Source organism: Acanthaster planci, linkage group LG08 (genome assembly GCF_054643075.1).
Source record: "Acanthaster planci isolate LZ-2023a linkage group LG08, COTS_SCS, whole genome shotgun sequence".
In the NCBI taxonomy this organism is placed as follows: domain Eukaryota; kingdom Metazoa; phylum Echinodermata; class Asteroidea; order Valvatida; family Acanthasteridae; genus Acanthaster; species Acanthaster planci.
In genome coordinates, this window is record NC_141784.1 from 6,505,174 (window position 1) to 6,530,366 (window position 25,193).

The window sequence follows — 25,193 nt, forward strand, 5'->3', positions numbered from 1 at the left end:
GGCTTGTCTGATTTCTCTTTTCAGAATTGAATAACTATGTTGGACAGAAAGCACAAGACCTACAGTCAGGTTTCAGCAAATTATCTGGTCAGTGGTTTTACAGAACAGTGTAATACTGTGAGTTTTCTTGTATGCAGCAAAAATGGTATCGTCTGATTACAATTTATTTTCAGCTCCCTCCAGAAAGTTCTTTTTTGTGACTTGCGCAACCAACACTAAAAAATTTATGAAACCATGATAACTTCTAAACAACTTTGACGAGAACAATAACAAAAATTTAATATGGACATTTATTTACATTAACACTAGGCACTGACATGATTAACTATCAAGCTTTATGTTGGCTTGTTCTTGATCAGATGCTTACAACGTTTTCTTTTCTTCTGTGAACCCTATTCCTTTAAAAAGAAAAAAAAAAGGATTGCAAAAGTAGCATTACTAGTTTAAGTTGTTTAAACAAAAATGTGTTTGCACTGGTTACTTGGACTAATCTGTTAATACTAAGAAGTCGGAGACAAAATGATGAAAGTTATGCATCCAAATATCAGGGAAGCAATATAACAATTGAATTGCATCTAACTGATGTTCAAACTTGAATATATGCAGGTCTTTCCTCTTGGCTAATACTAAAAAGGTTTCCTGAATGTTTTAATTTGATGCAATTCTCCACAACTGTGTTGTTGTTTCACCTTCAGGCCAGAGCAAACTCAGCGCAAAGTTAAAAAGTGAAATCGTACTGAAACTATTTCAGGGATCCCATATAAATCTGAAAACTAATTCCATGACTTTTCTGAAACCAAAATATGACGATTTTAATATTTTTTCTGCAGAAAAGTGTTTGGTATTATGAACTGGTAGACTGTCATAGCCACTGCTACAGACTGGTAAGGATAGCCTGTAAATTTGTCATTATTCCCTTATTACATCAACAGAAGCAACAAAAATAAACTTTACGTGATCTTAATTTCCGTAACAAACATATTTTTCTTCTGACAACAGGATCCCAGGACTGTTGCATTTCCCAATTTTCCCTAACTTTTCAGGGCAACTTTTTCACCAGGATTTCCCATGATCCTGGCAACCTTGTATTTCCAATAATGTCACACTCTTTTTCTGAGTTACAAACAGGCCTCAATTCATTTGAGACGTTAGGTTTTTCATTCTTGCATCTTGCAATGCATTAGGATTCACTCTTATTAGTGTGACGTCAGATTGTTTAAATATCCCAGAACTGCTTGACTGCATCTTTCTACGATATCAAAGTTACGTATGTACAGCTTATTTTGCAAAGAAAAGGAAAGTTCTTGAGTATAATGGATGAATATCTGACAAACTGATTCCACATTTTGCCTAACAAAACATGTTCAGGATTTTGTGCTCAATATTCCCTGAAAGTGGGTACTTTAAACATTTCTGCTGTGAGAAAAGAAAAGACACTTTCCCCTGTAAACAATTTCTGAGCTTATTTTACAAGGCTCAGGAGATCTATAAATTTTTGCAGCTTCTCAGAAATGACCTTTTATGAACAGCAAATGTGCCAGTTGATGCATGTACAAATCTACCGTTTCTACTTTAACTGCCTGACGTAGCTTCAAACTTTTGCCAAGTCCACCATCCTGTTACTTTTGCAAGGATCCGGGTCTATCAAAGCCTAAATTACACTACAAGTCTTCATACCCTTTGAGGACACTACATGGTTTTTTGTTTTCATCTTTGCAAGGCATTTAATACTAGGCTGGCAATACTGTCTGATCTAATTGCAATGTCATGATTTGAAATCTACATCAAGTAATGAACACTCATGTCATCACAGCCACGCCTCATTTCTTCATTTTCCTGTACAAATAAAAGAAATAAAACAGACAGGAAATTGAAATTTGCGTAAAATCTTTAGGAGAATTTAGAAACTTGCTAAGCTACATGTATATTAAGTTTCAAGGACAAATTAAATCCACGTCCATGCTTCCTTTGATATTGGCTCTTCGGAACATAACTAAAAGTAAAACAATTTTTTTTCCCCAAGCATGTTTGATAAATTTGCGTTCACTTACTTGCTGGGAACAATATGTACAGCAGCAGGCTCTACATTGCCTGGCCGCCCCTCATAACCAACAGTACACTGGAAATAAAAGCATAGGATCAAATGATGTTAATGAAAAGGGAAGTCCTAACACAAGGCTGGAATGCAACGCTAAAGTAATTCAACTGAAAGGTCAAAAGCACAACACAAGGAAATTTCTCTCTGAAACCATTCAACTGTGTTCTTTTATCTGTAACATGGTAGAACATACAAGGGAAGTACATAAAACGGGATTCAGAGTAAAATATGACCTACTGGGTCTCCTATGTTTTGGGAAAAAGATTGAGGACAATTTTAATGGCTGCTGAACGTGGCAGTCGGATGAACCGAGATAGTTCTGCTTACAAATGGGCAAGACAGCAGGAAAATTTAGGGGTTTCTTTGTGGATTTTTGTCAATGAACTGATGCACTAGGCAATGTTTTCTGCTTCGGAGCTGCATGACACTCAGACCTACTCACAAACATTTAGTATAAACACATAAAAAGACAAGGAAAAAAGTCTCATCAAAAAACAAATTCAAATTGATTATCCTGAGATGCATGTACAAGTGACTCAGTAATTCCAGAAATTGTTCCATTTTTTTGGTGTCCATGTCATATCTGACATGGTTTTCTAAGTTCCGAACACATTTTCTAATTTCCAAGAGTGATGACTTAATGCAAATTACCTGCCAAACAAATAGTACCGATTAGAAATGAATTCCATTGATATTTCCATGTCAAATAACAAAGGTCAGATGTAGCAGGGAAACAAAACTGTCTCACTTTTGGACCCCTAATTTCTGGAATTACCCAACTGCGACTAGAAAGACTTCTGTACAAGTTACAAAGCTCTAAATCAACTTTTCTGTTCATGGTATAGAAACTTCTTTATGTAAAGACCACATGACTTGGTAATGATCACATGACATGGTACTACCTCCTAGTCATGTGACTGATCACCCTCCTCTTCAACTTTCATGCAGCTAAAGAAAGTCACCTTGATAGGCTCTGGGCAAGGACTCTTTGTTGAGCAAACTTGGTTGAAATATTTCATCAATAAATTCTTAACGTCAGATTTTTTCCACTCACTCTGGTCTCCACGTCAGTCCATTCTCCACTTTCCAACTCTTCCTCTGCAGGCCTTTTACGATCCTTGGGACTGGTGGAGGCGGGCCTTTCTGTTTTCAGCTTCTCAATGTCGGTAAACTGCACTGCTCTGCCACCACCGCGAGTCTGGAGAACTTCAGCCTGAGGGAATGAAATGTTACACAATTTGTTATCAGTTCATGTCTGGCATTTTATGATGGTATTTGTTGGTACTTGTAGTACATGTTACAACATTTCTATTCCCTAATTACTTTTTGCAATCAAGAAAGCAAGACAAACTACGCCAGCAACTAAATGGCTTAAGCATTCAAACCTCTTTGAGAAGTTGAAATTCTAGTGGTTTTTTTTACCACTCTTTCCAAGAAGTGTCTATTCAAGAGATAATCTGATTGTCACTGAAATGCAGCACACTAACTTTACATCACTCATGGCCAATTTTTTTAAAAAAAACATAATTTGTCCAAATCTAGACTTAACAGGTACAGCTAATCATTTAGGTGCAAGTGCATTGTAACAAGTTGATCTACTCTGAACTAATCGTTACTCCACTAGCCTATTCCTATGAAAAAAATAAACATGTGCATGCACAAGTAATGTAGATGTCAAATGGTAAGCCATTTGTGAATCCAAGTTGATCTAGCCGAATCCAACATGTCTGTCTGTAACCATGGTTACCTTATAGAGCTTAGTCTCCAATTCACCCTTGGAATCTTCCTCCTGGTGCGTCAGCATGTAATTATCTGTTCCCTTCAAGTCTTTGACGGTTGGTACAGCAACAGTGTGTTTCTTCTTCAGACCGGCAGGCTGTAGGACAGTCTCTATTTACAACAAGCAAAGATGGTACATCACAATCAGGACTGATACGATGCCGTAGCTGAATACACACAAAACACATTGCGTCTCATTGGTCATTTATTTCACATCTCAGGAGCAAAGAGGTCATTCTGATTCTATGTGTGTTATGTTTGTAGACAATTTCAAGCTTAACAGTTGTGAAATGTTGAAAAAAAATGTGAACATCCAAAAACCAGTCTCGACAGGCATTACAAACTGTGCCAAGACAACTGGCTTTTTATTTAAGAAACCATTCTGTATAAGATTTTGTGTTTCATGTACTTAGCAGGTGTCCTATAACGATCCATTTAAACCAGAAACAAACACACGCACACATAACAGCACTTGAAAACAGTTTCCACCTTCTAAAATCACAGCAGCTAAGGTGTCTTACAAATTCTTTTTAACAAGACAGGAAAAGAAGATTGGAAGACTGTAGAACTTGCAAAACAAAACACTTCCTTTACATCAAAATAGTTTAGCAACATAGCTGTCATATTTGAAATTGAAAGCTACACATTTTTTCTTTAGAAAGTTCATGTTACAAACAGCTGTCAAACTTAATCATCACGCACAAACAAAAACCCCCAAATCGCCAAGCAATAATCCCTTCTGTGCTACATGTACATTGATCCTCAGGGGATGGAAAATGTCTACTTTGCACATCACAACGTCAAAGGATTTTTTTCTCAAAACAAGGACACACACACACAAACAGACATGTATGAAAGAGCTCCAAGTCCACATGCAAAGCACTGGCAGATGTGGTAGGTGCCCTGTCAAAATAAATAGACAAAATGTTTCATATTGCCTTGAAAAGAAAAAGAAAAGACACTACAACTAGCGAAAATATAAGGCACTCTACACGTACATCTGCATTAAGGTTGTCAACAAAATAATTTGTACTGCTCTACATGTTTGGTGGGAAGTGAATACATGTACGTTGTAGCACTGGAAAGCATTGCTAGACTTGAAAATTGGATGCTGACAAGAGGTGATCATATCAGGCTTGTTTGAAACAAAAAGGGCCTGTGAACAACTTTATACATGTACATGTAGCTTTATAGGTGGAGTAGTAAATCAGGCTCAAATTTTAATTCAGAAGAGACTGATCTTATATTTGGATGAATTTCATTGGTATTCTTTTTACCGATCCCCCCTAAGAAGTGTGCAGATTGGGGTAATAAGCCACTTGAGTGGATGGACATTTTCAACAAGGTACGCTGTACCTGATGTTGATAGCTGATAAGTACTGTAACAGATCAGTTAACCCCCCCCCCGATACTTCCAAATCCAGATGGAAGACGAGGGCTTTTGCAGGATAAATGAAAACCAGTGAAGCCAAACCCACTTACATATCACGTTGGCTTGGTGCTTCTTGACATGCAAGTAAAATGAGACATTGGTATCTAGTGGAACAAAGTGGTAGATTCTTGGAGTTTTTAGAATGGTTTCAGCTCAGATTGTTACAAAAACGTTAGGGAAAAACAAATATCTTGGAATTGTGAATAGAAAGTACTTTTCAGGGGCTGGAATCAGTTTGGAAATGGAGTAATTTTCACGTGATAACTTTCAACTGACCAGTCTCAAGTGTTGTCGCCGGCTTGTGGTCAATCCAGGCATTAGACGTGGATCTTGACCGACGATGTCGGAGCTTGACTGGTGGCTGGGTGGTCTTTGGGGGTGGAGACCGGGTGCGGTTGAGGTCAGCCTTGGCCTTGCGTGCTTTGTCCTCACGCTCCTGCTGGGCACAGACGATTTGCTTCAGCTGTCGTAACTTCTCATCCTTGACCCAGATCTTGGTCTGCATCTCCATCTGAGTGGCTCGGACTCGCTTTTCCTGTAAGTGGGAAGAAGGAACGTTGTCATCAGGGACTCTAACAATCTTAGTGAAGATGGTACTGAGTACAAAATGCTTATGTTACTCGCACTGTGGACATCCCTTTCACCTGAATATTTGGTTATTTCCGTAAACAGTCTCCTTCACACACGGTCTTTTCTACTTGCGCCTGTGGATGTTACTTGTTCATCTGTCCACATGAAGAATTGCATGCCTCTCAACAAGAGTGACCAAAAGTCATGAATACGCATTCGTTATTAAAATCTTGCCCCAAGCATGGCTATTTGACAGATGAGACCCTACAGTGTCCTTCAGTAATCAAGTGTCCCCATTTACCTATCATAAGCTTGCTGAAATTCAAGAAGTACGGAGTGGTGACAAACACTTTACTCAGAATTATTAAATTATTCGGATGAATTAAACAGACTCTAGTGGAGGACTTTTGCTTGTCACAACATGTCAGCATCAGTGTCTTGGTTTTGTTTGATCCTTTCAACACCATGGCAGGAATAGCCGGACTTAAGTCAGGCAAACCTTCACGTCTAGTTCCACGTACATCAATGTTTGTCCTGGGTGATACTAATTGAAATGAGCATCAGATGACGTGGACTTGAGTGTGTAATGGATCTGAACATTTGGTGACTTAGGTAGGAAAGGTGTCCCTAACTTCATACATGGAGATAATTCATCAGTGAACTTAGCAAAAGCTTACATGAATCAGCGTGGTAAAATACCAGGATTAGTTGGGAGAAATCTTTCAATAGGAGATTTTGAGACATGTGATAGCAGCAGACAAACTGGTCCTTTTGCCACAGTCGTGTGTGTGCTCAGTCCTACGGGGGCATTCGCAGCATTGTTCATGCATGCAAAGAACAGACTTTGAGACAGGTGATAGCAGCAGACAAACTGGTCCTTTTGCCACAGTCGTGTGTGTGCTCAGTCCTACGGGGGCATTCGCAGCATTGTTCATGCATGCAAAGAACACACAATGGTTGGTCTGCAACTACCAAGCATCTCAGTCTCCCACTATCAAGCAATTAGCTGTACTCAACACCAACTGTCTCCAAGTAAGAACAATCCAACTCATCACAATGAATTTGAATAAAGCAAGTAGCATTCCCAAAACACTGCATATTCTGTAATATTTCATTTGACTGTTTGTGTCAACTTACGCATTCTTTCTCCCATTTCACCTTCTCACTGCCTGCCACACCCTTCAAGGCCTGCCTCAGACGATCCTGCTCATGTTTTTGTTTCTGAGTCTTGGACTTCTCCTCACGAAGCTATCATACCAAGGAAAAAAGAGACAGATTGACAATGGGGTGCTATAGCAAGGAGTCAAAGTACCCTAATCATCCACTACTGTAGCAAATAGGTAGGTATACTAAACAACTAACATCATGCATTGTCAACAAGACAGAAGAGCTTCCTTTCACATAACTCGAAGTTATCAAGTGGCATAATCATATGCCAGCTGACCAGGGGTAATAATAACTTGGAGGGGGGGGTAGATTTCAATATCCTCCTATACCTCGGTTTCCAGCTCTCTCTGGCTGTATTCATAAGCCGTCTGTGTCTTTTTCATCATTTCGTTCTCTTGTTCCAGGTCCCGGATGCGCTTCTCAAAACGCTGGGTATTCTTGTCTTTGGATGACACCTTCATGTTCAGCTCGCTGTTTTGTTGTTTCAGAGTCTCCATTTCTCGTTCCATCTCCATCAGGCGAGCCCGGAAAGCGCCCTCTACAGATTCACAATTGGGAGTCAACGGGACACATCACGATTGATTTAGGTTTACAAAAGTGTTCCTCGGGGTCTTTTTAGAAATGTAACCTGCATGGTCTCAATGTGCTTGATCTTGATACAATAAATCTTGAGGGGAAACCTCATTGGCTTCACATGACAATAGATAATGGATATTACAATCCAGCACTCCTTGGACTTACGCTTGCGAGTAAGCTCTTCCTGCAGTGTGTGTCGTCTCTTTTCACGCTCGGCCAAGAAGGTGATAAGATTCTGTAGAATGCTGTCTTCATTGGGGTCATTAACCTGTGACACAAACGAAGGAGGAAAAAATGACAACAGAATTCAAACGTACTTTCAACTTGAATGTGGAAACAGTCAGAGGTTATCCCCAATTTGGCAAAGACGACAGTAGTCCCAGACATCTGCTACAGCAGAGATCTGCCATAACACGACTTAAGTTTCAGCTGTAAACTTTTACTCGTGGTGTTCATGTATGGATAATACAGGAATTGCTCCATCTATTGAAGAAAAAAATGCATACCTGGGTATCTACAGTCCCTAACTTTAAATGGAAAGGAAAATCAAACATGTAAGTTCAACTAAAGTGCCAATTACCCAAAATACTCATTAAGTAACCACTGACAACACTAGCAAGTGGCTGGAGCTGGTTCCCAGTCTTAGCCAGGTAATTCAGACGCGGCCTTACCTCTAAGCAGGGGAATGCTGGACCCAGATTGATAATGACTGGTGTCTGAATTGGAAGGTTCTCAAGATCTGCACCATCTTCCAACATTTTCTTGTATATCTGGTTAGCTACAGTGGGGAATGATAGCGAGGGTGCTGGTTAATTCAAAGGGACATCAGTAACTTTCTATAAATTGTCCAAGTGTAATTCTAAAAAAGAAGGAAAGGCAGCATTCAACCCTTCAATCATATCCAAAGGCATCAGAGACCTTTGTGATATCAACAGGAGTTTCATTGTGGCCTTCTCTAATGAGTTAAGAGAACTAAAAGTCAGTTTATATTTTGCACGAAAGTGAAAACTAATGCAAATTTCTGATGTCAGATCAAATATTCACATTGCGAACTTGTAAACGCTGAGCGCATTTCATCTAAAGCAAAATTTCACTACAAATTTTTTGTGACGTCGAATTTGCTACACTTTTGCCTTAAGTATGAACCGACCTTAACCTGGAAACCACAGAGGCAGCACTTAGGAATGAAGTATGAGCAACGATGTAGGTTATCAAATGCTTTCACCATGAGGTTGGGGAAATAAAGACATGTGCACATATACTTCAGCAGAAAGGAACAAAGACGAAAAGCCAAAATGTTGAAATCACAGAGACTCGGTTTAACCACTTTTCAACATACCTCTTCTTCTGCCTGGTGTCAAGCCAATGTCAAATTTGATGGCCGTTGGTCGGGCCACTTGTACCTCTTGAGTCACCTCGGCAAAGCGCATGACATGCTGAAAGAAAAGATTTCATCATATCAACCAAATATTCTGGGAAACCACCTACATAAACAATTTGTCATGGGATAAAGGATTATTTGAAGCAAACAATTTGACATGTTTGATTACAGAGCTTGGATGTGCTCTTCAAACCACAAATTTTAAACTGCAGCTTTCAATATTACATTTATGAAATACACTACTTGGTTCATAAGCCATAAAATCTGTGCTTCATTTTGCTTCTTAGAATTAGGATCAATTTTCATGGATGGCCAACATCTTCATTGCCAACAGCACTAGCACCTGTCACCAAGTAAGATGAAGATCAGAAGTGACGGTTCACTCATAATTCTTGACTAACGACTATTTATTATTCTGATCAAGATGTTAAAATGCTGCATTTGGCGTGTGTGATTTTTCCAGGAATATTAAAGGCGCACACTGGATGCTATCACAGGGGTACTATGGATAAGTCAAGTCTTGTTTCAAAGTGTAAGAATCTTACCGTGGTTTCATCATAGTCAGCAGCCTGTGGATTGACACAAACCACCATGCGCACCTTACCCTCACCATCAAAGTAATTCTTGAATAGATGGGTCACTTTTGAGTCCCGATATGGAACAATCTGAAACAAATATGCCAAACTTTTGTTGGTTTCCACATTAACATGGATACCGGGATTAAAGTTTTCTTTTTTTGGATATCTCTGATCCGTGCCTTAACTGAATATAAAATAGGGAACCAACATTGTAATCTGAGAGTAATGGGTCAGGCAAACTGACCCAGAACTGTTTGCAAGTTAGACATGCCTCTTAGACACACTTATGGAATTATGGACACTGAATTTTGTCTCAGATTTTGTGCGGCCCACGTCCAGTTTGTACATCATGCAACTGGACAATATTTCACGAGCTGTGCTGCAATTCTACTGCAACAGTCTCGGAAAGCAGACAAATACGGTATCAGAAATGTTCTCTGAGTTTGCTAAAGCAAGTAAGAAAAGGGGTGTTTTGTGCAGCGTGTTGAGTCTTGGAGCTAGGTCGGTAATTTTAGTTTTTGACTTATTACTGAGTTTGGCGACTTGATGAAAATGGAAATTATTGAGGGATTCCTTTGGATTTCCACTTTGAAGATTCTTTCCAATGTAACTTGTGGATCATTCTGTTAGCTTGGGCTACTTGGTTTTTCCAAACAAACCTTGTTAGTGTTGCTCATCTGATTTTCTCTCAATACTTCAATGCATGTCCTGAGAGTCATCAGTGAGGCATTGATGTTGCCTGCTTCCCTTAGTCTGTCGCCAGAGTTCTGGGTTCGTCCCGTTCGCTCACTGCCGGCAAGATCCACTAAGGAGAGCTGAGCCACACACACCTGTTCCTTGTCCTAACGAGTCCAGGAGAAACAATGAAATCTGGCCCATCTATTCAACTTTCAAGAACACAGGTGTGCTTCAAGAATATGAGGCAAAAGCAAGCAAAGGAAGCTGATAATATTCAAATCTATTTGCTTCCTTTTTCTAAAACCATTTTTCATCTACATGTACAGTCAACAGAGAGTTGTATTTTTGTGCGAGGTGTACACACACAGCACCTCGTGTGTACATCTGAAGTCTCTCTTAGACGGAGAATTTTATCTCAGAATGCAGTGCAATTTAACACAAAGCTGCAGTAAAAATCTGGAATACATTTATCACACTTCACTTGAATTGAGGGCGCCTTTAACCACCTGCTGCCGGGGAACCCCGTTTCGAGCACCATGGGTTTATACGCAGAGCTGGGGTGCCCAAAATGGGACAAAAGAGCTGGTCCATGTAAAAAAAGACTATACCTGGAACAAAAGACCTGCTGCTGGGAATTGCCATTTTTTTTGCGTTGCATTTTTCAAAGGTAATCTGTCACTGTTTTTAAACAGTATACCACTGTTTCGGACAAAAGTGCTCCAGGGCCCTATTGATGAGCAACACAGCACCGCTGCTCGCTAATCCAGCTACGTTTGAAAAGATGCCACTCGCATTCACTGGGGACAAAGGAAATTACGCAACACCTCACAAATTCTGGGCTCTCTTTACAGGGCGGCAGGCCTGGCTGAAATACTCAGGAGTCAATGAAGGTTGCCTGTCAGCTTAGAGTAGCCACCAAACAGTCATTCGTGTGGGTGTAAATGTCCATTAAATGAAATGATGAATTTTTGAAGAATTCTGAAAACTGAAAATCTTGAAAATCTCCCTTATGTGTGCACTGCATTTTTTAAAGGCACCCGGCAGCAAGTGGTTAAACTGGTTGACTTGTGTTGATTTGTGAGGATGCAATGTCTGGACAATCTGTTGTTTACCTGCAAGACTTCTTCCCCTACTGGATCTAGGGGAGCTTGGACAAGCCTGATGTTGAAGACACTGTGACTACGGCTAGACTCTGTGTTCAGCTGTGTGTGGGCAACCTTCCTCCGTCTCTGACCTAAGAGGGAAGCCAACAGAGGCATTTGTGTACAACAAAGGGGCTGGGTACCAGCTGCCCGGTTCTCACCTTTGTAATGAGTATAAGTTGGGTCTTTCGATAGCACATACTAAATGTGAAGCACACTGGAAATCATTTGAGAAAAGCAATACATACATGAGGCTCACCCAGTAAAGAGTTGGCCAAAAGCAGTTATTGCTTGGTAAATACACAGAGTTTCTGAAGACCTTGGTCCATGTACAATTCAAAGTTGCTCAAAATTTTATGCACAGTGTGTCCACAAACACATTTGTCATAGTTCAGGACTGAAAACACTCACTTAACTTTGTTTTAATCTTATTTACATTTGATGTTGCATACATAAAACACAAAGTCACACACTAATGGGCAACTCTGGTGAAAGAAAGATCAAGCAATGGATCATAATTATGCTGAGTTGAATTTCGATATCCGGGATCAAAAAGTTCTTATCAAGTTTACTGCCGGTTGTCCACCTTTTATTTTCATAGTCTTGTACAAGCGTAGATTCTCGATACCTTTCATGAAGACTCCATAGGCTTCTTCCGTGTTTTTCGCTTCAATTTCAGTGCAGTTGGCCACGTACATGTTATGGTTACTGTCCTCGCGTAGGGTCTTGGACTGCAGGGATCTTTGGTGACAAGAAAGCAAGATGTACATGTACAAGGAAAATGACTAGAATGCTGGCAATAAAAACAACTGAAGCATTTTACAAAAAATGGGAAACAAGGATTGGATTTCTCAGCAAGTGGAAAGCTAGAATGGGGGGCGGTGAATAGAGGAAGTTATTTGGGGGGGACGTTTAGCTTCTTTGTCCTTTAACAAACTAAGAATGAGGGTTTTGGGCAAACTCATAAAAACATCCACAAATGCAACATTCCAAACATTTCATCCAGATTTCCAGCAAAAGGATCAAATTTGCTTGTAATTGCCATTATACTGAGGCCAAACTAGAGAAAACTGAAAAACAAAGTCACTCAAATGACCTGCTGAGTTGCAACTCCAGAGCAATCAACACTTTTAATCATTATGTTAGTGATAGGCAAAGCCATTCAGTAAAAGAAAAACAGAGAGAAAACATGTCTTGTTGCCACACAGTTGAAATAAACATGCAGGAAAACAAGTAAAATACAGAGACATGTTTCACACACAGTAAACAAGAGATGAAAAATCACAAAACAGACATGTTGATCAGACAAGCTGGCTTTGTTAGTAACGGATGTCACATGACTGAATTGTGAATGTTGGTGACAAAGTGACATACATGGCATTGTCATCTCTTGACTTTGGCGTCTGCCATTGCCTGTGGGCATAAAATGAAATGAAAGAAAAAAATGGCAGGAAATAACTAAATGAGACGTTAGTTTTGATCAGTCCCACACGAACCAAAACAGTGACCAGGTAAGTACCAATGACTTCAGCTAGAATCCTCAACAGTGAATTGCAAACTGATGTAACTACAATATTTTTTACCACAAACAATTTCAGTTATTTTTGTTTGACCAGTAAATATAAATTTGTAACAAAAAGATTAAGTTTTGGTTGGCAACAAACTGGACAAGTAAAAAGAGGTTGTACTTGAAGAAACTGCATACTTTCAGTAGATGTCATGGTTACATCATTTAACTCTGTAAGCATCTTTCATAATTTTTTTTGTTCTCCAGAGTTGTAAGTTACAATTTGTGCCAATTTTCATGATGCTAGTTAATTAGTGAGCATACATGTAATTAGAAATGCATTGTTCATCAACATTTATGAACTCATTTCATCATCAGAAGGGGATTCCAGGGAAGAACATTTGTTAAACTGGAATAACAGAATGGGCCAGTTTCAAGTGTATGATTAGTTGAACAAAGACTAGATCAGAGGTGTAATTCTTTAATCTCAAGTTCCAATACCCACTTCTGGCTAATTCCGTCAGACTGCGTGTCCTCCAGTAAGTCATAGATGTAATTGTTGTAGATCTCAATGTAGGAGACATACACACTGTAGTTATTGTCTTCGTCCACAGTACTGATGCGATTGGTGTCTGGTACCCTGACCATCGTGGCAATGTCATTCTGAGGTGGTTTCCTGTTGGAAGGGAATGAGGAAGGTTCAAAAGTTTCTGATATTGTTACTTTAGTCAAACTTGTTATCAGGAAGGCAACTAGGAAGGCGGGAAATGGAAAATACAATTATAAACCACACCGGACATTGTACAAATGCTTTGTACTGGAACAGGAAGTAAAAAGGAAAACAAACAAACAAGGAAACCTGCCTATCAAAGGAAAGGTTAACATGCCCCCAAATTTTCCCACTGAGATGATATGGTAGATCTAGCCAATTTTTTTACATAAAGCCCAAGTGAAAACACTGCTCCTCCATGGGTTGCCAGGTCATCACAGGTTAGACCCAAGCCACGACTGGTACCCATTTACAGATGATGGATATTTGTACTTGGTTTAGGCTGACTCTTATCAGTGAAAATTCTTAAATTTGAAAGTAAAGTGCATTTCAAAAGAAAACTCAGATCAGATAATTCAAGAATACTCAGATCAGAAAGAGCTTGGGCATTACTGATTAAGCAATATTAAAGGCCTTATTAATGCAAGAAAAATTTGGTATAGGATAGGGATTATGCGTTAGCATGTCCCCGGGGGGCAAACGTTTTGAAATGTGGGATAGGCTCAAGTACTGTCAGCCTTTTGTGCATTTGTTGTGAGAAAACTTAACCAACAAAAACAGCCTCTGTGACACCATGGAGATGCCGGCAACGCACAACCTCTATCAAATGAAAATTGAAGACATGCACTCATTGCCCATATCAGCACGACTTACATGGACACACGTACGTGTACATGTTGTGCATGAATCAGTTACAATTTAGAGGGACCCAAATTTCACGGCACTCCAAATTTTGAATACACATGTACATGATACAGCACAAAGGCCAGACTGAATTAATTTTACTCCTTACAGAACACTGCGGGGCAAAAAAGGATACGATATGGGCAAATTTTGATGTACAAACCTAGCCTGGCTCAGCCCGTACCTTCTTGGTGTCTTGGGTGTGCTTTTAGGTGTCGGGGGCGGGGCTAAGAGTTCCTTCTTTTGTCTTTCCATCATAGCATCAGCCTCTGTCTGAACATCAAAGCCGTTAGCCCTGTCCGGCTTGAACACCTTTTGGAGAGTAAAGAAATGAGCAACTTATGTTACCAATTACAGAGGTACATATACATACACGGTCATGAATGCTGCACATGTGCTCTTCTTACATCTTTACACGGCTACACTCTAACATTCTCAAATCCTCCTATTTCAATTTCAGGTTTTTTTTCACTCATCCAAATCACCCAGGAGATTAATTAAAGTTAATCACTAAATAACCTCAAGCAGCAGGTTACAAATAGCAAACATTGACAACTCACCACGCGAATGGGATTTACAGTATAGTTGGGTTTAAATAATAAAAATGTCTTAATTACAACCGCAAACTTGAAAATGGAGTTTAAACTTTCTTTGGGATGTCAGAGAATTCTACCGTGCAGAAACCCACCAAAAAGTCACCAAGTGTTGCATGTACATGTACATTGTAACAGCTAGTTATATGGAAAGCTGCTCTGGATACCTTATTCTCCCACACTTCTGTCACACTTTGGCTTGTCGAGTTATTGTAAATATAGCTCCTGCTTCCAAGTTAATGCTAAAAACAGTATCAGCAGGCTGTTACATACATACAGGTAGAGTTGTAGTCAAGACCGTCACAAGACTAGTCACAGGACCAGACGCAAGACAAGTCAAAAGTAACGGGAAACACAAAGGAGTGCGTTTCATTTGGACAGGTTGTGACGGAATTCAAACGGCAGGTCTTGTGCTGGTCTTACGGGGTCTCGACCGCAACATCGTTAACATTCTTATGAATCTTATATGCAAATGTTAAATGGTTTGGAGGGCAAAGCAGGGTAAGGGTTACGTAGCATTTATGTTCCTCGGGAATTGTTTAAAGTATAGTGAGTTTTGCAGACCTACTTTTGGAGCATACTCACATATTTCCTGGCCTGGAGGTCACCCAGACTATTGAAGAGAACATCAAGACATCTTGGTAGGATGCCACCATCTCCTGGTGTGCCTTGCATGGTGTAGGTCTTACCTGAGCTAGTGATGCCATACATGAACAACAAGGCTGGAAGGAGAAACGAAAAGAGGTAAGGATAGCAGTTAAGGTGATGTGATGATATATATAACTTTGGCCCTTAGGTTTGTTTTCCAATTATTGCAAGAGGATGTGTGAATATGATAGATCCCGCAATCATTGGGTAAGTTTGGATAATTATACATGTAGTTAATTGTAACTTGATCAATGATGGTTTGGACTACCTAGCTGATTATTACTGCAATCTGGTCCAAGGGCATACTTTCAAAGCTGGTTATCAGTAGCCGATTCCATTTATCGGCACAGTGGGAACCGTTGACTTGAAAGTAATTGATATATCATTGATTACAAACTCTCTGTGAGAGTTGTAGCCAATGGCAGAAAATGTGAATAATAAAGAGTTTACAAAATGGTTCAACTCGGATTGGTCAAATGCATGTGACCATTGGGAAGAAGCAATTGTCCAGTGGTCAAGGCATAATTGTCACTACTCTATTTGTAGTACTAACTAACAAAATAACATATTGAGCATTCCCTGAGCACCTCTGAGTGATGCATGTGCTCATGTACATGCACATGTTCAGCTTCACAGTCTCCATGGGGAATGAGGAGCTTACATTCTGCAGTACATATACATGTACATGTTCAGCTTCACAGTCTCTCCATGGGGAATGAGGAGCTTACATTCTGTAGTACATATACATGTACATGTTCAGCTTCACAGTCTCCATGGGGAATGAGGAGCTTACATTCTGTAGTACATATACATGTACATGTTCAGCTTCACAGTCTCTCCATGGGGAATGAGGAGCTTACATTCTGTAGTACATATACATGTACATGTTCAGCTTCACAGTCTCCATGGGGAATGAGGAGCTTACATTCTGTAGTACATATACATGTTCAGCTTCACAGTCTCCATGGGGAATGAGGAGCTTACATTCTGTAGTACATATACATGTACATGTTCAGCTTCACAGTCTCCATGGGGAATGAGGAGCTTACATTCTGTAGTACATATACATGTACATGTTCAGCTTCACAGTCTCCATGGGGAATGAGGAGCTTACATTCTGTAGTACATATACATGTACATGTTCAGCTTCACAGTCTCCATGGGGAATGAGGAGCTTACATTCTGTAGTTCATGTAGGTACCAGGGTAACAGAGCTTGATGGACTCCACGTCTTTATATATCTCTTTGTATACATTCCTGTTTCTGGAGATATTTCTATTTACCGTTTTTTCCATGGAGTAGATCATCCACGAGGGGTAGTGCCACGTGGTCAAACAATGCCTTCTGCGATATTTGCTCGGGGAAGACAAACTTGAAGGTATGCTTCGTCTGAATAGACAAAAAGTTTTTAAAAATCAACCATAAAGGTAGTGGATCTTTGCCCAATCGTGTAATATTAAAATACACAGTATCAAGCAAATAAATAAAAATGCTTTATCACATTTAAATTGAATTTCTCGAAACATGACTGGTAAATGTGTAACATTGTAGGTGTTTCTTTAGAATGTTATTGGCCTCCAGGGTACCTTTAAGTTCTATGCTGCACAATATTCTTGCTGTCATCCTGCCTACACATAGATGCAATTTTCCACGGAGCATGTATTTTGGTTAGAAATCCTACATCTAAATACTTCAGAAGGTGAGAGGCCTGATCAGTGTTAAGAGATCCAACAGATCCATCATTCCCAAGGCCTCAGCCTACCTGCCACCTCGAGATCCCCAGGCAGCAATGGAGAACATACCACAAACATGTAAATGTATAGAACCACCAATCATCTCAGAATGGGACTGTAGAATGCTGCTGCAGTTAACTGAGGAATTCCGCAGGATTCCCCAGATCTGTGGACCTTACATGTAGCAAAGTACAGGTTCCTTTTTAAAGTAACTTTGTGAGCCTTGGTACATCTTACCTCTTTGTAGTTTCCATTCTTGACAGCCAAGGAAATCTGAAAAACATAAAGATGAAAAGTACAGTATTTTAAGAGAAAATGTTATCATCCCCAAGTCACTAGGCCTAAAGTAGATACATATAATTTCATGAAGTTTGAATTTCAACAAATTCCAATCCAGTTTTTTTCTCAGAACCTACCTCTGGTGGCTTCAACTGAATGGTGTTGCTATTGACAATGGTGACACAGCTGTCTAGATCATCACTGATGGGACGCAGCCGGCAGTAGACCTACAATGTCATCATTTAATTAGAGTTGTACTGTACCAGTATGTCATATATTAGTTAGTTTATACAAATCAAATGTACTCTTGGATCTATGGTTCATGTACGTGCACATTTAAATGGAAATAAAAGTTACCATGAGCTTACAAAGATGACCCTTTGAATCCCTAGACAGGGTACGTACGGTACTAGTGTATGATGTAATAATGAACATAGGGATGCAAATAGGCTCCGGCAGTTTCATCTTCAAACACCTTACACCAAAACAAGTTTGAAATCATGCATCTTTAAGACTTCCATTATATCCTGTGATATACAGTACAAAAGAAACCATTGTCACTTTGAAAATTTGGCGACAGAAGCACTAGACTGGAACAGAAGGGTGTATTTCCGTCTTTTGGATTCCCTATACTTGTACACATACGTGTGTACATTAATGTAAGCCCATTTGTACCCGTGGAACACTGGGCCTTGTCTTGTTCCAGATAATCCCCGTGCATGTGGCTCTAGGGGTGAACCAGTTTGGACACCTTATTCTGTTGCATACTGTCAATGTACATGTATCGTACAGGAAAAGCATTACAGCATGGCAATATGGACACCTTGTTACACTTCAAGGTACATGTACATTGTAAATATGGACACCTTGTTTGCCAATGCTTGCTAATCCTCCCACCAGACTCATTCTAAAGACACAACAGGTATTTTGAGCCATAAAGCACACGTGTGTAAATTTAAAGAAAACACAAACTGCTTGTCAGTTTCAGTTTCATTTTGCACAAAATGCACCTGTACTTTCTACTTGATTGTCTTGAAAGGCATTCCATTTGGAAAAATATCTGCTTGCTTACATGTACATGTACGTACACGTTCATGTACATGTAAAATATATATACATGTACATGTACACGTACAGTAACTCGACAACACCACTTACCTCGACTGGGTCTTTGTTCTGAGCTTTGCGTGGTGGTTTCTTTGGAGTTTTACCCCGTCTGTTTATGAAACATACATGTACATGTATAATAAATTGCTCAACATTGGTGAAGATTCTGAGATGTGCCCAACCACACAGGACGAGTTTGCCTGATATCCCCTAATACAGGGACTGAGCAATAAGATACTACATGTACTGATGGGCTCTTCCAACATTTTGGCAGCAGTTTAGATATGTCTTGACATGGAACAGCCATTGAGACGATGAGGGGTCAAGTGATGTATTGTTCAACGACCTTATTTTAAAGATGGCGACTGTCACAGCGAGCCCGTGAGATTGAATGGGTGAAGGCAAGAAGACAGGAAAATACCAGAACAACGTGAGTGAAATCATTCAATAAATGGTGCTAAGAAAGCGGAGAGGCTAAGGATCATCTCTGTGTGCCAAACAATTGCGCCTACGATTATAAGAGGGTGCGCCGGACTTTTTCACTAAGGCGACATGCAAATTGCATATACGGATGTATGGCTAAGGATGGACTGGTAGCAAGAGTCTGTGCCACACTAGTGGAGTGAGCTATGTAGGCCCCTGTGTAGGCCTACTCATTTATTCATGCTTTCATGGACATAACTTAATACAAAAATTGTTGAGATGTCATGGATTTTAAAATAAATAATAAATATGTAAATGTACACTGACAAAGAAAGGCCTACTGTATATTGTGAAGAAGTATTCAATAATTATATTAAGAGTCTAACAAGAAAAACAAGTGTAGCCCTAGGCCTTCATGGCCTACTGGTATGACCATGATGACCGGTGCTCAGTAGGTACTGTTGGTTAACATACGCCCCTACTCGAGGGTGTCGGTCACTTTGCCTATTTACCACTTTGCCCATTTGCCACTTCGCCCACGCGCCGCTTTGCCCACGCTGTACATATCCGACAGAATCCACTGCCAAGGCAGGTACATGTACCTTAACTTCACTTAAGTTATAAAAGTTAAAAGTTGCGTCATTGTCCTGATTGCCCATAACCCATTTTCAAGTTAGAAAGCCTCGTTTCAGATGAGGATTCAGCAAAAGAAACATGGTCAGTTGAGTGATGCATGAGCATGTGGTGGTGCATGTGTGAGACTTGTACTTTTATAGGACTACTTTGACAATAGCCAAAAGGAACAAGAAAAGAAACAGAAAAAAAATAGATACATGTCTAGAAATGACGATGGATCTGTTCAATCAAGAGTGGTTGCCACATACATGTATCATTCATATATACATATACTCTCTCCATTAACATAATCTGCTGGTAACACTTACTTGTTAAAATGCCGCGATACTTAAAATTTTCAACTTTTAAAAGTTTTATAAGTGAAGTTAAGCATTTAAGGAAGGTGCCTCGGCCGTGCATTCTGTCGGATATGTACATGTACAGCGTGGGCAAAGTGGCACGTGGGCGAAGTGGCAAATGGGCAAAGTGGAAAATGGGCGAAGTGGTTGTGGCCTGTGGGTGATGTTGTGAGCGAAGTGGAAAAATGGGCGAAGTGACTGTAAAACCTACTCGACCATGTTGACAGACAACACTAATTTTCCCTTACCGTGCTTACATGCCTTAATGTGAAATTTAGCAAAGAAAATTCCGAAACATTTCTTCATTATTGACATGACTCGACTGCATACATGTACGTGTAATGACATACTGTACACGTACCTTACATCTATATGCGACAAGAGATGAAACTCAACTGTTCAACTTTCAAGACGAAATTGGTCACGTATAGCGGATGTTTATGGTCATAATTGACGAGCATACACTTTAATTATTCCTGGATACTTACGATGGTTTCATGATGATTAACTTAAGTCGATCAGTCACACAAGAAGGTGTAATATTGTAGTAGGAAAACGCCTCACTTCGAATCTCAATTTTCAGATCTCTGGTGCCCACTTAGTGTTGATCAGCTATGCGTTCGAATTCCAGCGCACATGTTCTTCCAGCCAATCACAGCCTCCCTTCCTTAGGCCCTTGCTCCCTCAGCTCTTTACTATAGAGGGCGTCTCACTGAGCACCGCTTAGTGTTCTCTCATCGGCACAGGTAAAGATACAGGTAGCTACAAACGAGGAATTTACCCAGGTAAAAGAAAAATAGAAATATATAGTTGGATCGTTTGAGATAACTGACAGCCTCTCATCAGTAGAATAGATATTTTCGGTTTCCTGTATTTTTGTAAATCCAAATTATTATGGTAACCCCGGCGCGCGCATTGATACAGGTGAAATGGACTGGTCCCTCTCTTTAGTTGTGTTTTGCAGTACCTAGACGTCATTTCAAAACGTAAGAAGCAGTGCAAGTGAGCGGGTGATGGGTGTAGATGTCAACAACGTTGCTACCCTGCGGCTTAGTAGCTTGGTTTGGGTTGCAACTTGCAACTTGGTGTCCGATGCGACTGTCACTTGTCAGACTGGTTAAATCTGTAAGTTCAAGCATGGAGCTTTAAAAAAAGGATTCAGTTTCAAGCACTGCAGCTTTTATGTGCCAATTTTGTAACAGTGCACTTTACTAAAATTTGTCTTGAGACTGTGGTAATCTTTACTAATTAGGCCTAGGTACTTCAACATGTGTCCTGTGTGTGTGGGAGCGGACGTCGGACCCCACAGTTCTGGGGGTAGTGTGAGCTGTGATACGACGAATGAAGTGCTGTTTGGCATGTTTTTAGCATCACACACAATGACACTCCGCATCCAATCTGCTGATCATGCATGCTAGTGCATGATGTAGGATTTCCCATTATGCAGTTTATCTGGTAACTTGAGACAGGCACTTGCCACTTAGGACCATGTGACTACCGTACTATCAGAGACTTGTGTACCCCCAGAACATTGTGGGTTCCCATGTCGGATCCCACAGTTCTGGGGGGTAAGAATACGCATATTAACCATGTTAACTTGTCAAGTGCTTGCTAAAAATTGATACTTCATAACTGCATTATTGAAAAAATTTGTAATAAATCTTAGTGAAATTTAATGAGTAATTAAGACAAGGACAGCAGTTTGTGAAAGTTTGTCGTGTCATGTTTACATTGATTGAATGGCTGTCAGACAATTTTGATATTGCTGTTGCCATTTGTTGCTTAATCTTTGCTTTAGTGAAAGCCAGTCTGTTCAATAATTCTTTACTTTGTTTCGTCTTCCGAATTTTGGAAATAAGGCCTGCATCAAAATGTTGAGGATGCACTTTGCAATGAAAAGAAATTGGGAGAATGAGTTGTTGAGGGTTATCGAGCAGCATTCTGCCTCTTGTACATGTACATGAGCCCCTTGAACTAAAGGGCTTCTGTGGATCTATAGAGATAGATCCTACAGCCCCATAGTCTGTGATACATGTATAGGGAGTGCTTACAGTGTAGAATGTACATGTACGTGTAGGTCGCCCACTGCCCAATGATCGCCCAAGCACTGTATACATTGTTCAGAGGTGTGGGAATTCAGCTTTTTAGCTGATTTTTGGCTTGAGTTTTGCATGTAAGGGCCACTTTTACTTTGGAAGTTTAGTGGATCCATGTTCTTTAGTGTGAGACAGGTTAATGCATTTATTTCATAAAATAATGTACATGTACATGTATGTGCCGGTACATGAAGCAACAGTGCATAGGGTGTAGAGCCAATAATTGGAAACAAGTTTTGAGATACATTGCATTGTACATGGATAAATCTGTCCAAAAACTTCAACAGAATGTACATGTACATGTCAATGTGCAGGTACAGTGAACAAACGTGTACATTTCTGTCTGAGTGAACAAAATACTGCAAGGATTTTTTTTCATAATTTGTATCATTTTATCAGTACGCAGACTAGAGTGGTTGGCTACAGTGTACAAGTACATCTATTACACTTTTTAATTCCATTTCAGACTTAGAATCCAGTTGATGTTTTCCATGAGAGCAGAAGATCCTCAGTCTTTGAGCAAATACTCACCACCTATGCATTTACACTGCCCTGCTCCTCAAACACCACAGATAACAATGTCCCAAACATTTCTAAAGAAAACCTTCATACCGTTGCTTTTTGAGCACAGCAGAACAAAAACAAAGTGCGTTTTGTTGCAGTGGATTTATAGTGACACACTCCTGTACATGCTCTGGTAAATTTTGCTTTGCCAGAATTCTGTTGAGTTTGGCAGGAAACCTCATCAAAATTCAAGGGGCCGATACAATACATGTACATTCCAGTACAGTGTACATTTACCAGCTACATTTACCATGTAGTTCAATGGTCTTTACCTCACAAAGTAAATAAATCTCACTGAAAGCTCATTACCTGCACCAATGCATGCTAGGCATTCTAGGATTTCACCCTGTGTGACTTAAAGGGATTAGCGATAGCTTGCTGCACATCAACCTTCTGTTAAATGATTGGTTTGAAATGCACCAGTGAAGCAGTATACATGTACATGTACATAAACTGCATCAGAGATGTTGAGTGCTAATGCAGAGTCAGGAAACAGGTGTGTGTACATGTACGGTAGGCCTACCGATGTACATGTTACCAGCCAAGGAAATAAAAATAGTTTTAAGTAAGTTTCAATGATATTTCCATGTAAAATTACGCAGGTCAGGTGTAACAGCGATATAAAATGCCACATTTTGAAATCCCTTATTTATAGAAATGGGTGCATTAACCAAATATTCATGTACCTGTACAAGAACACTGCCTGAATGTACTGGTAAATCTCTGGACATCTTCTATTTGTATCATAAACATGAAGGCTCTTTATCAGGCGTGCTAACAAACATTGCTGACATTATGCAGTGATCACATGTGTCTGCAGACTGTGATCTAAATGATGAAATGCAGACCTAATGGTACATGTACATGTACATGCATAGTCTTGTCAGGAGGAATACAGAAGTAGATTCATCACTGGGTGAAATTGAATGGTCAATCCATTTTCTTTCTTTTGCAGTGAATTAAGCCATTGGGTTGCATATCATAGATTACATTGGACATGTTTCGTGGAGCAGTGATTAAGGGAAATTGAATTAAGTTGTGTTGCACATACAAAGTACATGTATGTTAGGCATGGCATAAGATGCGATTAAAGTTACTAAAATGGAATGAAACCATGCAGCCAGACAATGCCTGGTAGGGGGCAGTACTGTGCGTGATGTGCAGACCTCTTATCCTGCAATATTGGCACACTGTTACTACGCAGTGCTTCAGTCTATTACAAATTTATGGACTGTATTCGGTTTTTATTGCTTACAGAAAAATGGCTAGCCTTGGTCCGCCTGATTTGAGGGTAACTGGTAGGGGGTGAAAATCAGAGGGTCATGCCTGGATTTGTTTAGGTCTGCAAACCTGTTCCACATGTTCGGGTAAATTATTTCTGGAACTTGGAAGACAGTTCTGTGCACTAAAGTGTTTGTATTTTTGTTAAATGTACATAAAGGCCTACTTTGTATGGTATTGGTATCAAACTTATGACAAGAATTGCAGGGATGTCAGTCAGTACAGGTATAAGATCATCTACACTACAGACTATGCCCACTGACATGACTGAGAGAAAAAGGTACAGTGGGCCTAGTGCCTACTATTGGTGGAACCCAAGTGTATTTGATCATGTACATGTACTGTGTGGTGCATACACGTAGAGTGTTGGTATGTACATTGTGTTCAGCTATTTTGACATTTAACCACTTGTAACCATGACAGTTGTCACCTGATAGAATTAGACTGTAGGCTGCACATATTTCTGCAGTTTGGTCATGGAATCCAGGACTTTCAGGAAAGATACGGGAAGTGTATTTCACCAGAGTTGTCTGTGTGCTGTTCTTTGCTTTCTGGTGCCGCTGGCATTTGAAATGTACAGAACAAAAATTGAGCATATTGTGTAATTGTGAGTGACTAAGAAAACCTGATGAAGCATTAATTACTGACTTAGAAATTGTGCACAGCTGAAGACATAAGCAGACTGGAACCTTGTCAGCTTGAGTAAATATGGGTGAAGTGCTGAATGCCCTTAATCTAGAGTTAATGGAGAAGGATATGGGAATGAGCTAGACATCTTGGGGCCGCCATGAGGAGCAATCTGTTGGACTCAACAATCCTATCTAGAGTATGCTGGAATTGCGGATGTACTTGCAATACCCAGTGAGTTTTTATTTGTGTAATTTTGAAATTCCGGAGATACAGTTTTCTTTAATGGCTAATTTATTAGGCCTAGTTGGTTTTGGATTTTGACCTCAGTCTGCAGAACGTTTCATCTGTTAACTTGCCATCTATTGCATTCCATCCATCCTATTGTCATTTGATACTGTACTATGTATTGCCTCCATGCATGGTCTACTTTGTAATGGAGTGAGGATTATTGGAAACAAGCTTGGAATGCTGCTTTTGTCCCAAATGCCACAGATGCTGACTGAA

The 25,193-nt window shown here is 39.9% G+C and overlaps 2 protein-coding genes across 8 annotated transcripts in view; one reads left to right on the forward strand and one right to left on the reverse strand.

Moving 5' to 3' along the window:
- Positions 1-272: 272 nt before the first annotated feature.
- kif23 (kinesin family member 23) lies at positions 273-20,757 on the reverse strand. 4 transcript variants are annotated; one of them, XM_022250793.2, is made up of 23 exons: positions 20,607-20,757; positions 18,773-18,830; positions 17,752-17,841; positions 17,573-17,608; positions 16,886-16,991; positions 15,540-15,676; positions 14,525-14,673; positions 13,414-13,584; positions 12,776-12,814; positions 12,030-12,142; positions 11,372-11,493; positions 10,241-10,423; positions 9,549-9,668; positions 8,962-9,058; positions 8,294-8,400; positions 7,788-7,890; positions 7,376-7,584; positions 7,017-7,127; positions 5,586-5,844; positions 3,846-3,988; positions 3,153-3,311; positions 2,052-2,119; positions 273-1,836 (listed from the first exon to the last, which is right to left on the reverse strand). In XM_022250793.2, exons 1-23 carry the CDS (start codon positions 20,615-20,617, stop codon positions 1,821-1,823), a joined length of 2,607 nt encoding a protein of 868 aa, XP_022106485.1. In that variant the 5' UTR covers positions 20,618-20,757; the 3' UTR covers positions 273-1,820. The 4 variants fall into 4 exon arrangements, with proteins under 4 accessions (XP_022106485.1, XP_022106486.1, XP_022106488.1 ...); XM_022250794.2 differs by having other exon boundaries at positions 14,546-14,673; positions 20,607-20,756; XM_022250796.2 differs by lacking the exon at positions 12,776-12,814 and having other exon boundaries at positions 14,546-14,673.
- A 71-nt stretch (positions 20,758-20,828) lies between these two features.
- Positions 20,829-25,193, forward strand: part of LOC110987755 (uncharacterized) — a 29,151-nt gene continuing 24,786 nt past the window's right edge. For 2 of the 4 annotated variants that reach the window (XM_022250785.2, XM_087139846.1), the window contains exon 1: positions 21,082-21,243. The gene's annotated coding sequence lies outside the window, so the exon portion shown is untranslated. Of the gene's footprint in view, positions 20,904-21,081; positions 21,244-24,035; positions 24,146-25,193 lie in introns of those variants that run through there. The other 2 variants (XM_087139845.1, XM_022250787.2) reach the window with 2 other exon arrangements.

Coding starts and splice junctions, on each gene's coding strand:
- kif23 (XM_022250793.2), bottom strand. Junction 9,059..9,548: donor CTGACTATGATGAAACCACG/GTAAGATTCTTA, acceptor CTTTTCTTTCAG/CATGTCATGCGCTTTGCCGA. Junction 8,401..8,961: donor GACACCAGGCAGAAGAAGAG/GTATGTTGAAAA, acceptor TCCCCACTGTAG/CTAACCAGATATACAAGAAA.